Source organism: Chlamydotis macqueenii, chromosome 7 (assembly GCF_036417535.1).
Source record: "Chlamydotis macqueenii isolate bChlMac1 chromosome 7, bChlMac1.mat, whole genome shotgun sequence".
NCBI lineage: Eukaryota > Metazoa > Chordata > Aves > Otidiformes > Otididae > Chlamydotis > Chlamydotis macqueenii.
In genome coordinates, this window is record NC_141562.1 from 12,618,063 (window position 1) to 12,631,262 (window position 13,200).

General features: G+C 37.8%; 1 protein-coding gene across 1 annotated transcript in view; it reads right to left on the reverse strand.

Annotated features, from left to right (window-relative positions):
• The window catches only part of CTNNA3 (catenin alpha 3), a 475,445-nt gene that overhangs the window by 165,223 nt on the left and 297,022 nt on the right, over positions 1–13,200 (reverse strand). The window contains exon 9 of the mRNA XM_086752374.1: positions 268–360. Within this exon, the coding sequence (XP_086608500.1) occupies positions 268–360 (93 nt within the window). The remainder of the gene's footprint in view (positions 1–267; positions 361–13,200) is intronic.

Sequence of the window (13,200 nt, forward strand, 5' to 3'; positions counted from 1 at the left end):
AGCAGTATGTTTCTTCAATTGCAATTTTTACAGCTTTTTAAAAATCTCAATCAATGCAGATTATTAACAATTCCTAGGTAAACCACTAAGAAAAAAAATAAACAAATTAACTGAGTATTTGCCCTTGATTTATCATTTGGTGTCCATTTACAACACTAAGTTGTGTGAATGGAATGTCAACTTAGACTGAAGAACACCTATGTTGCACGACAAAAATACAGGGTATGCTCAGTGTGCTAGAATAGGAATTAATTGAAAAAATCATACCTGTGGGCACAAAGTCTGTATGTGACTAGCTGCCATTTGGACAACTTTCATTCCATCTTCATTTGTTGACAACGAACAAGCAAGATTAGCAACCTTAAATAAACAAACAAACAATTTTGTAAGCAAGTGTTCATCCCCAGCCTCTCAAACACACCAAACACATCTCTGCTAGAAAACCTTCATTATCTGGGGAAATTCATTTGTCAAAGAACGCATCTGAACAAGGCAACATGAGGAGAAAAAAAAAACCAAAACCAAAAACAAAATAGAGAAGCTGTGGAAAGGGGTTACAGAAACAAGAAATCTCATGATCTCTTCCCAGCTTAGGTTCAGCACACAAGAGCTGCAGAGTGGTGTTTAGATAACATCAGGAAATATCAAAGTAAGATTCTAAGGCTAAAGCTAGATTGCTTGTGGTAACACCTATTCATTTTTCAGAGCTATTCAAATCACGTCCAGCTTCTTAATTTTATTTTTAAACTTACTTTTAAGATCTTAAAGATCAAATAGGAGTTGCCTTGATTTGTGATAATGAAATATATGATGACTTATGCCCTGAGCTATCCACAAATCTTTATTTTAATTAGTGGTACAATTTTCTACTGAAATAGTGGTATCAGTGCAACTTACACCAGAAATGTGTAAGGAAACTTGAAATTTGTGAAAGAAGTCTATCTTCTGTTTTATTTTACTATAGATCATGGAGATATAGCTTCCTTTATAGGTAAAAAGCTCTTCCACAGTCCAACAGATTTGAAAAGATGAAGGGAAAAGGGCAGCCACTTCAGCTCACTGCAACTCAAGATCAACAGGCTGTAACAGACAAGCTTGACACTGGCATAAGAGGGGTTAGGATATTGGGATCCAGTAGATCTTTTCATCCTACTGAAGTCATATAAGGTCCTTATATAAACTACTACATACTTATTCATCTTCATAGCCTTCACTAAAGGAGCTGTATTACATATTTATCACCCCAGTGTTAATGTAGATCAAGAACTGCCTGAGAAATAGACCTCTGTAGTGCTGCAAATACCAACATAGATACAGATTTGTATAACTAAAAATTAAATATGCATAACTCCTGCAACAAATTCTACAGTCCAGCTGCAGCAAAATAAAAACAAATCTTCATTTATCAACATTTTAGGATACTATTTCTAACAAGGAACAATAGTATAATTATAATCTATTACCAAAGGCTTTTATTATTCTTACTTAATTGATATAAATAATTACAAGAAATTCCTTAGTGCATAACTAAATTAATTAACTTTCCTATCCAAAATTCAGAAGAGACACTTTCTGAAGAGGATGAGCGCTGAAATGCATGGTCTTCCACATGCACCTGTGCCTACATAAAAATACTTTATGAACCTACTCCTGGTATACCAGTACAACTCACCATTTCTGCACCAGTGTGATGTGTTATCTTGTCCACACAAAAAAAATAAAGGTTAAGCTGAAGAAATCCAGTTTTCACAGATGCACGCAAGCTGTATTCTCTTTTATTTGAAGTCAACTGCCATGAGTTTTTTAATGTAGTATTTAAGAAATATTAGTTTTGATTCTATGCTTCCCCTCCTGACTCTTTGGCTCTGAGTCACCTACAGATGTTGTGGTATCATCATAACACAACTCTTACATACTATTCTCTCCCCTGCAAAAAAAAAAAAGAAAATCAATTCTTTTTTCTTTGGACTGAAGGTCAGGCTTTTTCAATACTGGTTACAACTAATTCATATAGATTTGAATATTTTAATTTCTTTGCTCCAGTCACTGAGCTGTTTGTGTATCCCAAGTTTAACACTGCATTCACTCACACTGCATTAATACACCCTCATTCATAAAAAGAAGCATTCTACAAGGCTCTGTGCAAATATTACTGATCTATTTCTTAAAGAGTTCCTCAATGCCTAAAGTAGGCACTGAGGAACCATTTCAAAGTGTTTTGGTGGTGGTGGTGTTTTGTTTTTTTTTTAAAAAAAAAGGTAATACAAGCCATTCTGCTAGGACAAAATAAACTCTCTCAGGAGCTTTTTCTCCCACCATAAGGTTCTTCAGGTTTTCCAATTTCATTTTACAGGTCCCAGAAAAACTTTAATTTCCTGGGATCCACTGTAACATGCGCAATAGGTAGCTCCTCTTTATCAGTAACAACAGTTTTAAGATTGAGTTCTCTGCTGTAAGCAATGTATATTTTGTCTCTGTGTTGATGCGCAAGGCAGATACAGAGACAGTCTAACAGGTTTTTTTTATCCTCTTTCCCTGTTGCACTGGCTGAAACATCACAGTACAAATCCAGTCCCTGACATAAAATTGTGTCATAGAATCACAGAATAATAATCGAGGTTGGAAGAAGTTTCCAGAGGTCATGTAGTCCAACCTCCTGCTCAAAATAAAAGCACGAACTCTAAACCTATCAGTGCCAATGGCTCTATGCAGCTGATCAGCATCTGCGGACAAATTATGTGTATGTTACCAGATCACAGTGAAAATTAGAAAGGTAAAAAGCACAGCTCTTCTCTGACAAAACATGCTCGGGCCAGGAATGATCTCTTGGTCCACAAGTATTTTCTCTGATTTGAGGTCAACAGCCATGGAGTTTTTTCATATAAACTGTTTCTGATCTTACATTTCCCGTCCTGATTCTTCAGCTCTAAGTATTCCTTAGTGATGGTCCAATGCATAACAGCAGTCTCAAAGTATGAGAAGCAAACTAAGGATATAAGCAATAGGAATTTATATCAAGCCATTTAACAACGACAAACAAACAGAGGTCTGTATTCTTTACATTACATGGATTTAAAAATCAATAAAGTTAAATAAAGTAGTATTTGGTATTTTAGAATAAACACATTTATCATGTTACATTTCTGCTAGGCATCTGGAAATCATACTACAGGGCTATAGCAACAGTGAATTTAGTCCTTTGCCCTTCATTTTGATTGACATTAGCAAATCTTTTGTTTCCATTAGAAAATGGGTAGAACTTTTGTCTCCTCGCATTTAAGTGGCACCACTTTTCTACATGTAGCTTATGCGTAAGTAAAAGCGGTCTCTGTCAGTCTCAGTAGGTGATTAGACTAACAGCCGTTCCATCCAAAAGACAATCCAGATTCCACTAAGTCATTAGCATGGTCTGAACCATCAGAACAATGTTAGTATTTTCCTCATCAACTCCTGAAGAGATCTCCTTAACATGAATTCAAAACACAACAATCCAAATAAATGCAATGGAAAGAATCAAATAAGTGTCTGTACTTTTTCCAAGAACAGGTCAGGACATTGGAGAACCCAAAGCCTCTTTTGAAGCTGTAATGTTGCCAGTAAGGATGACAAGCTGTTTCACCAATACCAAATGCCTATACCTCATAAGAAAATCAAGCCCTAGCTCACAGAAGACCTATCACCTTACTTTCCTGAAAGTATCATGGAAGGTTTCTGAAAGAACAAAAATTCTTTATTACACTACAGTCTCTCCCCTTAGCAATATAAGCCCCAGAAATACATCACATTTCTTTTGTACTCTCTCAGAGTCACTAGCTTCCCTTAAAGGGACTTCAAGCCCAAGTACACAGAAACTTCAAAAATAAATAAAACTGCAAAATGAAGAACCAATGATTCCTATGAGTCAGAAATCATTCTCTTTCTAAGGAGTAAAGTTTGCCAGGACACAGACAAAGTTTTCTTGGAAGCTGGTCTGATTGAAATCAGCTGCAACAGAACTTTTAAGAAAAAAAAAAAAAAAAAAAAATCAGAAATTTTTACACCATGGGTTTTGGTTTTTTTTTTTTAACCACGTGAAAAAATTTGTTCAACTTGTATGACTCAATGCAAAATGTCTATTAATTATAATATTCTCCAAACATTTCTAAAGTACTAGGTAAGCAATTACACAGCTCTTCCTTGAAAACACGAAGAACAGTGAACAAACAATCCATGACGAGTTTCAGCAACACCAAATAATGCAGTAACTAAGGTGCAGTGGGAAGAGGAAGACTTTGAACAGAGCACGTAAGTGCCACACTGACACTAGACAATTTACTCCATTAGCCTGATTGATTTTTAGATTATGAAGGCAGTAAAAATTGTATCATTTGGTGCCCATTGCCTGTACACAAAACAACTGCCAATGCACATTTCTTTCATGTTCCTGGAGTTATTAAAAAAGCTTCTCAGAGGCACTTTTAACTTGTGTTTTTATTTATTTGACTGAGGGTTTGCCTTTACTGGGGGAAGGACATTCCTTTCCTTAGAATTTGGTGAGTTACCAACTTTTCAGGCTAGGAACTGTTGAAGAGTAAGACTTGTGTATACTAGTTGCAATCAGTAAAGAAAAAAAAAAAATCAACTTATCATATTCTTCTCACTCACACATTCGATGGGCATGTATGTATATCTGTGAGAGATACAGCGCAACTGGAAAAAGCTTTTATCTGAAAATGTGTGCATGAACTTTTTTAGTTCTTACTCTTTATCTAACAATTGAAACAAAAAGGAATAAGTTCTTTAGAAGTTCTTTGAGATACATTATACATGAACAAGTTCACACTGTTGTCAAAATTTCTTTGAGATGGAAGGCTTTTTACCTTGCCTACGCTCACACAAGTGCACTTGCATTGTGCATCCTAATGTTCTCTCTCCAAGTCTAAGACACATCCTTTAAGAAGTTCTCAGCTTCTTTTTATCTCAGATTTCCAAATGCTTTCCACTGGACATTACAACGCAAAAGGGAAAATACATACAGGCAAAACATCTTGGAGATTCACTAATTACTTCCAGCAGATCTCCAGAAAGGTGTGACAAGAAAGATTCTTCAGAAAGGTGTGATAATTTGCAACAGCTAACACCGTAAAGCCATATATTGCTGGAGATTAAGTAAGATAATATCCTTCACATAGACAAAAGAAAAGTGTTCCCAACATATCAAGAGCCCCAGGACAAGTGGAAGTTCACACACAAAGTGAGACTGCCTCTCCACTGTGAGAGGGCCAAGAGGTGTTACCATGTTGAATTTGCTGAAATGAGAGAAGAAAGCATTATCCTGTTGGTAAATCCTTGGGAGAGACATTCCAATTATGACACAAAGATGACTGAGAGTGGTCTAAGAATGAAGTATGGTTCAGAGCTAACTCCAAGGTGAGAACACATGTGCAAAGCCAAATGCAAAAGTGAGATTTTTAAGCAGCAAAAGAGTTAAGTAAATTGCTGCACTGCCCCACCATCTGTTTCATTGTCAATTGAGAATAGCTTTACTGTTCAATTGTTCACACTGAGAAGGAAGGATTAAATATATCCCCACAGATTTTTTTTTCAGTCAAATTCAATGCATTAACTCCAAAAAAAGGAGTATATTCTTGGGAATAGATAGCCTGCCAACTAACTGAATCCCTCTTACGTGAGTTCCACAAAAGGAAGCAACATGTTCTTTAGACATGATCCCCCTCGCTCCAGTGAATAAGAGCTCAGTTTCTTCTCATTATGTTATCCAGACTCCTAAACTCACTTATACCGTAAATCACTAAGGATTATAAAGTTGTTAACTCCAAGAAAATTTGTGTTTCCTGTTCTTGGTGAAGACTTCCTATTCTTTCCAGTAAATACCTCCTGTCAAGAAATTCCTTTCACTGAGGAAAGATCTTCCAAAGCTCTGCCTATCCTAAACTTAACTATGTCCTTCACCACACAGCAGGCTAAGCCCAAAGTTAGTTCTTTGTAAAGGTTTTTAGCATAGTGTGAAGAACTGTCTTGTAACCAAATCTCTCCCATTGATAACCCTATGGATATTCTTAAGACTACACTGGGCGCAGGTATAGCCTTGGATGAAGAATGCTCTGTTGATACTTAGTGTTTTGAATATACTCTTAACCAAAAACAAGGAAAAAATGATAAGTCAAAAATAAAATGACATGTTTTCAGATTTCAGGAAAATTTAACTTCTGTGTCACAAGATTTCAAATACAGTCTGTACTACAAAGTTTAAAATACTGATCCTGTTTTGACAGTTGTCTTTTTTTTTTTTAAAAAGCATATAATAAAGATCAGGAAAGTAACCTACTGGTATTCCTCAAAACCAAGTACAAGTCTTTCTTATACATACCTCTTGAGAAGACTAACACGTGTAACTACTTACTACCAAGATAAGGACACTGCTTCGCCAGAAGTTTCACAAAGGCAAAGCCTCAAAGACCTTATGATCCATCAATTTTTATATCTGTAACCGCCAAAGACAAAGGCACCAAATACAAACAAAGTAATTTGGCAGGGGAGGACGGGACATGAAAAAACAAAAGGACACAAATACAATCATAGAATCGTAGAATGGTTAGGGTTGGAAGCAATCCACTGAGGTAGAGATTAATCCTGAGTAATCATAATTCAGAAGATACTTCATTTGTAGGATTTGAAAGCAACTGAATACTTAATCGAGGAATAACTTTTGAATTTCAGCATTACAACTGTCAACATAGCTTTTGATATAAATTAGATACTCTATATAAATTGATTTTAACTGTTAGTCTACTCTCCTCCAACTATAAATGAAAAAACCATACACATTCTTTGCTTCTAATTTTGCAGTATCTGAACTATCTTCTACAAGTTTATTATGTGTTCTTAGCTTCTACCACTAGCTTTATTCATGAAGCCTTGAAAAGTCTTTTGAAGAAAATGACTGCTCATACAAGAAATGCCTTGGAAGGTCAACAATAAATAATTACTCTATACTTTTTAAGGAAAAGGCTACATTGATGTATGTATGTCCCCTAGTCATTGCTGCATTTTTATATGCAGTTATGATTACTATGTGCATTTTTATTAGCTTAATAAAACTTACACAGACCAGAATATTTGTTCAGAGTGAAAAAACATATTCCTGTGGACTGAAAACTTATCTCCAGTGGGCAATAAAGTAATATCACACTGTTGCTTGTTTTCCAACCCATTTTCTACCATAAAACTTAATTTCTTTCCAGATCAAGTCAAATAGTAATACTGAGCTATTTATGAACTGCTGCAAGAGTTTATGTTACTTTTTGCATTGTTTATAAAATGCTGTAGGATACTTCAGATCAACAGTTACACACTATTACTACAATTTTTATTACTTTTTACTTTTGCAGGAGTAAAATTAGAAATCATACTCAAAAGTACACTTAATAAATATTATGTTGCTTTCCCTGTCCCTTTTAGCTTTTTACCTTCCACACTTCCAGAAAGGTTCTTGAATTTGCAAATTTAACTACTGTGGGGCACTACAGATCTGCAAGTCTCTTCACTCATCTTTTGGGTCTTTTTGCACTTCTCTTTATTTTGCATGTCTTCATCTCTTCCATTTTCTGCAGAACCAAATGACATAGTACTCCATTAACACCACAGTCACTACTGACTCAACAAAACTAGCTCTACCTTGTGCACTGGAGGCTTACCGCTGCCCCTGTTCAACTGTAACCAACTACCTCACTAACATGAAGAAACTTCTAGAGTACTATGTAACTTTAAATGTTCCTGTAATGTTATTTGTCAAGCATACTAAAGATTCTATTTTCATAATTAATTAACAAAGGGTATTTGAATACCAATGGACTAGATTGTTCTCTGATTTTTAACCAACACAAATTTAGAACTACTCACTGCAACTAGTCTATTTCACGTTCCATATGCTCAGACAAGCCTTATCTGATACAAATTCATTTAGGAGATTTTTTTTTTTTAATAAACAGGGACTCAGTCAAAAAAAAAATAAAAAGGAAAATAAATTAAGCTAACACAATACTCTGAGGCAAAGATCACACATGTGTATGGGAGAATTCTGCACAGTAACATTTCAGAAATAATTTCCTTTTCAACAAAGGTGTCAGGCTTGATGCAGAGCCCCATTAAGCTTTCTCTCACTGCTTTGGCTCATAGTAAAGACAGATGAAGAACTAAGTTAAGAATTCCCTCTCTAGACCTTGGTGTGCAGAGCTCTGATTACAAACAAAGAAAAGATACTCTATTTGCATTACGTACCTGCTCTGGCAACCCAACACTAAACAGAAACTGTCTGTAGGCGTGACCAGTTTTCCAAAAAACATACCATCCGCACCAGCACTAGACTTAATATACTGACACAACCACAAAGTGGCTTTTCAGAAGAAAGGTCCTTCCATGGGCCCAAACAAAACAGCAAGTGAAAGATCTAAATGTAAACTACTTTATGAAATCTCTCCTGCTTGCTGAAATGTTAGTAACAGTTCTGACAGTACCACAGGATTACAGAAATATAAAGAAAACTACCGGAAAAGAACACGACAAGCAAGGAATTGACTAAAACCCAACCGTTTTACTGCCTTGTCCCTACCTCTTTCTTTACGCAGACAGAAAAAATGCCAGTATAAAAATTTATTTTAGCAGTAGACAGACATGTTATATTTTATATTAAGCCAGAAGAAAGTATGGTTTTCAAACAGAGAAATTCACTATCCAATTCTATAATCACGGAACCAGTAACCAACCTTCTGATTTTCCTTATCTCAGCCTAACAACAAACATGGCAATTAACACAGTAGTAAACCATGCAGCAACAGAAAACAGGCCATCAGTTATGCGTAGAATTAGCCAATTCCTTAAAACATCCAGGAAGAGTGATCAAAACCCACTGCCAGAATATACTGTCTTTGAGGGAACTGGGCAGTACACCCACAGAAGTGCTTTTGAACAGATCAGTGAGCTGGGCTCTGCTGTCTGACATTGACCTGACATTAGCAGGATTTGATAAACCTTTATCACTAGTGAAAGCCAGTAAGGGCTGGGGTGGATCAACCAGTTCTCCAAACTAATGCAACATCTCAAATTCCAAATATCCCGTAAGTTTTCCAGTTCTTAAATAAAATGCTATGAGAGGCAATATTTTGCCTGTTCCCCATCACCACCATAAACAAACCTTTTTGTATCTTCCTAGGTGTTTCAGTGTAAAATTTTCCATTATCTCATTCCTTTTACGTGACATTTCTTTTTCCCTTTCCTCCCTGCATGTAACCCTTTATCTCCTGCACCTAAATAACAAAGAGGTAAATAAAACATACATAATAAACTGTCATTAGAATACTCTAGATTTCAGGCCCTTTTCCTCTATAAAACCAAGGTGAGATCCAAACATATGTATCCATATGTTCTAATTTATTTTCTTATTACTCATTATCCAAATATTCTATAAAACAATATCCATAACCTTAGTTTTAAGAATTTTTCTGTTAGACTAAATAACACATACAAATTTGCCATACAAATACCCAAGCATACTCAGGTGATCTTTGTCTCCCCTAGCCACAACATCTTAAGACTCTTCCTGTTGTCAGAATCAAAACCTCTTTGCCTCTGAATGGTTAACTGAGACAGAAACCAATCCCAGGAGATGCAGTGTTATTTCCTCCAAGATGCATACACCCCCTATTATTTAAATCAGTGAGTGTAAGCATACGCTTACTCAAGACAAATTCAATTCACCGTATTACAAAAAATAAAGTAGTTCCCATCAGCCATATAAACTTTGATGTTAATTTTCACACATCCACCACTAACAGCATGCACTTTACTCTCTACAGGACATATTACTGTCTTGCAAATTACACATGACACATCCAAAAAAAGTAAAAGTGTTTATAGTCTAAAACTTACTACAGAATTCAGCATGTCAAATTTATTTTTAAAAAGTAATTTTCTCCTGAGATAACAAAGTTTCCCGATGATGAGTTGCAAACATTTGAAAATGAAAAGAGAATAGAGCTGTTTTCTCTACCACACGTGTATGTATTAAAAGTAGTCTAAAACATCACTGCTGTAGGAGTGGCTACCTCCAAAGGCAATCAAACACACGCTCTGCATTTTGACTCTTCAAAAATTCATAACGGTTCTCATTTTCAAAAAAGGCTGGAACAACCAGGAGCCAGCAGTGTGCCCTGGCAGCAAGGAACACCAGCAGCATCCTGGGCTGTAGGAACCACAGCAGAGCGAGCAAATTGAGGGAGGTGACTATCTGCCTCTCCTTGACTCTTTATAGACAGCACCCAGAATGCTGCACCCAGTTTTGGCCCCCACCCAATACAATGCAGACACTTGATTAACTGCACTGAGGTCAGCAGAGGACCATCAAGACAGCTGGTGGCTGGAACACTTATCCTACAAGGAGAAGCTGAGGGAACTGGGCTTGTTCGGCCTACAGAGGAGGTGTTTGGGGCATCTAACATCCGCCCAGCAAAACCCATCGAGAAGCTGGACTCCACACACTGCTGCTTGGTGGGAGGATGAAAGGTAATAGGCCTAAGTTGGAAGGAGAGAGGTTCAGCCTGCCCATAAAAACCCTTTTTCTACCACGAGAACAGCCCAGCAGTGAAGCAGGCTGCCCAGAGAGGCTGTGCAGTCTCCATCCTCAGAGGTTTCCAAGACACAGCTGGTTAACACGCTGTGCATGGCACTGAGTGATACCCGGAATTAACTGTCTGCTAAATATTGCTTGATTTAGGAGACTAACTTTCTGCTAGACAGTGCCTAACAATCCTGTTCGCCTTGAAACTCACTTAAGCTTATCAGGGGCTGGTATTTGTCAAGGACCAATATGTCAAGCAAAGGACATGATAACAGGAGCTGCAATGTTGGTCAGAAGTCGTTAAACTGCTGAAATCACCAAGAGGAAGGAGAGCATGGCTGAATGACTAAAGTTCATCCAGAGGAAGGTAAGACCCCTGAAGAAGTGAACGACCACCAGAGACAGATCTGAAATGCTAACACAACTGGTTTTTTAATAACCCCGCCTCACTTACGCATATGTATGTCTCTATTGTGCAATCCTATGAATATGTATACCTGCACGGGGTAAATTTTTGGTAAAATGTGCTGTCAGTGTGCGTGCTTTTGGAGGAGCGATCCCCCACACACACCAGGCGCCGAATAAACACACCTGCTTTATAACTCTCCGAGTTGTAGAGTCTGATTCGCGCACCACTGGGACACCATAGCATCAATGAAGACAGTATTTCTTAACACAAGGCACCTTACGTGGTGCACAGCCACTAACCCCTCCTACCTCATAGAAATAAACACATCAGATGTGTTTCAATTATTCTTTTCAAATACTAGTTTTTCAGAAGAAAAAAAGTCCCACTTCACAACTTGTCACAAATTAAGTCTCTCTTTCAGTACTGTTGGAATCTTTCTCCAACCCAACTGTCTCCCTCCAACCTTTGCAACAGGATAGCACGAATCCAGTGCTAAATGGTGTGCAACCCTCATGTTTGTATGTTAAAAAAAAATTTCAGAAAAACTTTTTGGTCTACACTTTACAACTAATTGGATTACTCATTTTCTTTTTCCCCCCAAGCCTTCCAACAGTTGAAATGTTGACAACTGCTGTTTCCTGGAATTAAAATAAAGGAGAGTAGCTCAGAGGAACCCTAATAGAGACAACTATCTTAATAATTATCAGAATGTATGGTACACCCTTTTATAGAACATCATTCAAGACAGGAAACCATCACAGAACACAGATGCACATATTTTTATCTACCATAAACATAAAATGCATTCATTTCAGGGTTACACAAGATACAATGTACCTTACTGTTTTCACTATTATTATAAAGACCTTCAATCTATTCTTGTTGTTTCCACTAAACAGGACTTAAAAAAAATAACATCCAAAGAAGAACTACTTTACCACTCCATCACCAAACAGCTTCAAGGGTAATGCATAATTAAGTCCAATACTGACCAAAATACTAAACTGCACTGTGTATTCCTCACTTTCACTGGTGAGCAGCTGCTCACACAGGTGCTCCCAAAAGCTCATTACGGCTTACACCAGCTCAAAAAAGCCAAACATTCTGACTCAAAGAACTGAAACTGAAAATTTGGCAACCTAGGAAAAGAGATACTTCTTAATATATTGTTTTCTATCGTTGCCTTACAGGTCGATATTTTGTATCTTATGCTGCAGAAAATTAGGTCTTAAAACAAGGCCACTGAGCTTGCTGCTCACAAAAGGAAAACACCGCCTCTTATCGTGAACGACTTGATAAGAAATTAAAAACACAGCTATTACTAGGTTTTTAGCAGCCGGAATTACTCTGCCCGCTCAGGGCCGTGGTTTTCTCCTCTGCCCCGGCAGCTCGGCACTCGGGAAAGCCTTGTCCAGGAACGGCGGAATTCTCCTTCCAGAAGACAAAACCGTGTGTTTGGCAGCGGGCGTTGGAAGCCGAACAAAGAAACGTTGAAACGAACCCGCCCGTTCCCGCCGCCACCGCGCGCTCCCCAACAAGCGCGCGGCGGCCGCGGAACCTTCCAGAAGCCTCCAGGCGCGTGCCGCCGCCTGAGGGCAAAGGCGGGAAAGGGCGGCCGCGAGGCGGCCCCCGCGCCGCCTTGTTGGCAGCGGCCGTTCCCCGGCTGGTTGTACACCGCGTCCCGTGCCTGGAAACCTTAATGGCGCCTTTTCACTGAAAGATTAGCTTCTTGAAAAGAGACCTTAAGCACTCCCATTTCCTGCTGCCAGTGCTTTTGTTTTCTTCCTAACGAACATTAACCAGCCACACAGGACAGGCCTGAGGTCTGGGTGCATGCTAACTCTATTCAGAAAACTTTCCAATACTGAAGTAAATAGAACTTTTAAATTGAAATTTAAAACTCTGAAGGTGCTTAGGAAGCTTTTTATGAAATACTGAAGCCAACTGTATTTGCAGTGGCTATAAAACAATCCATAATTCATCACTCAATGAAGTACATGCATGTGTATATGTACCACATAACAAAGTTGTCTGTAAAGCAAAATAAATGTTACACTGCTCCAGCGGTAAAAATCTCATCTGTGCCTCAGGCACGTAGTATATTCTCACTCATGACAATGTCATTACTGCATTACAGGATATTCTTAGGCATTCACTATAGGCTATATTTCAAATA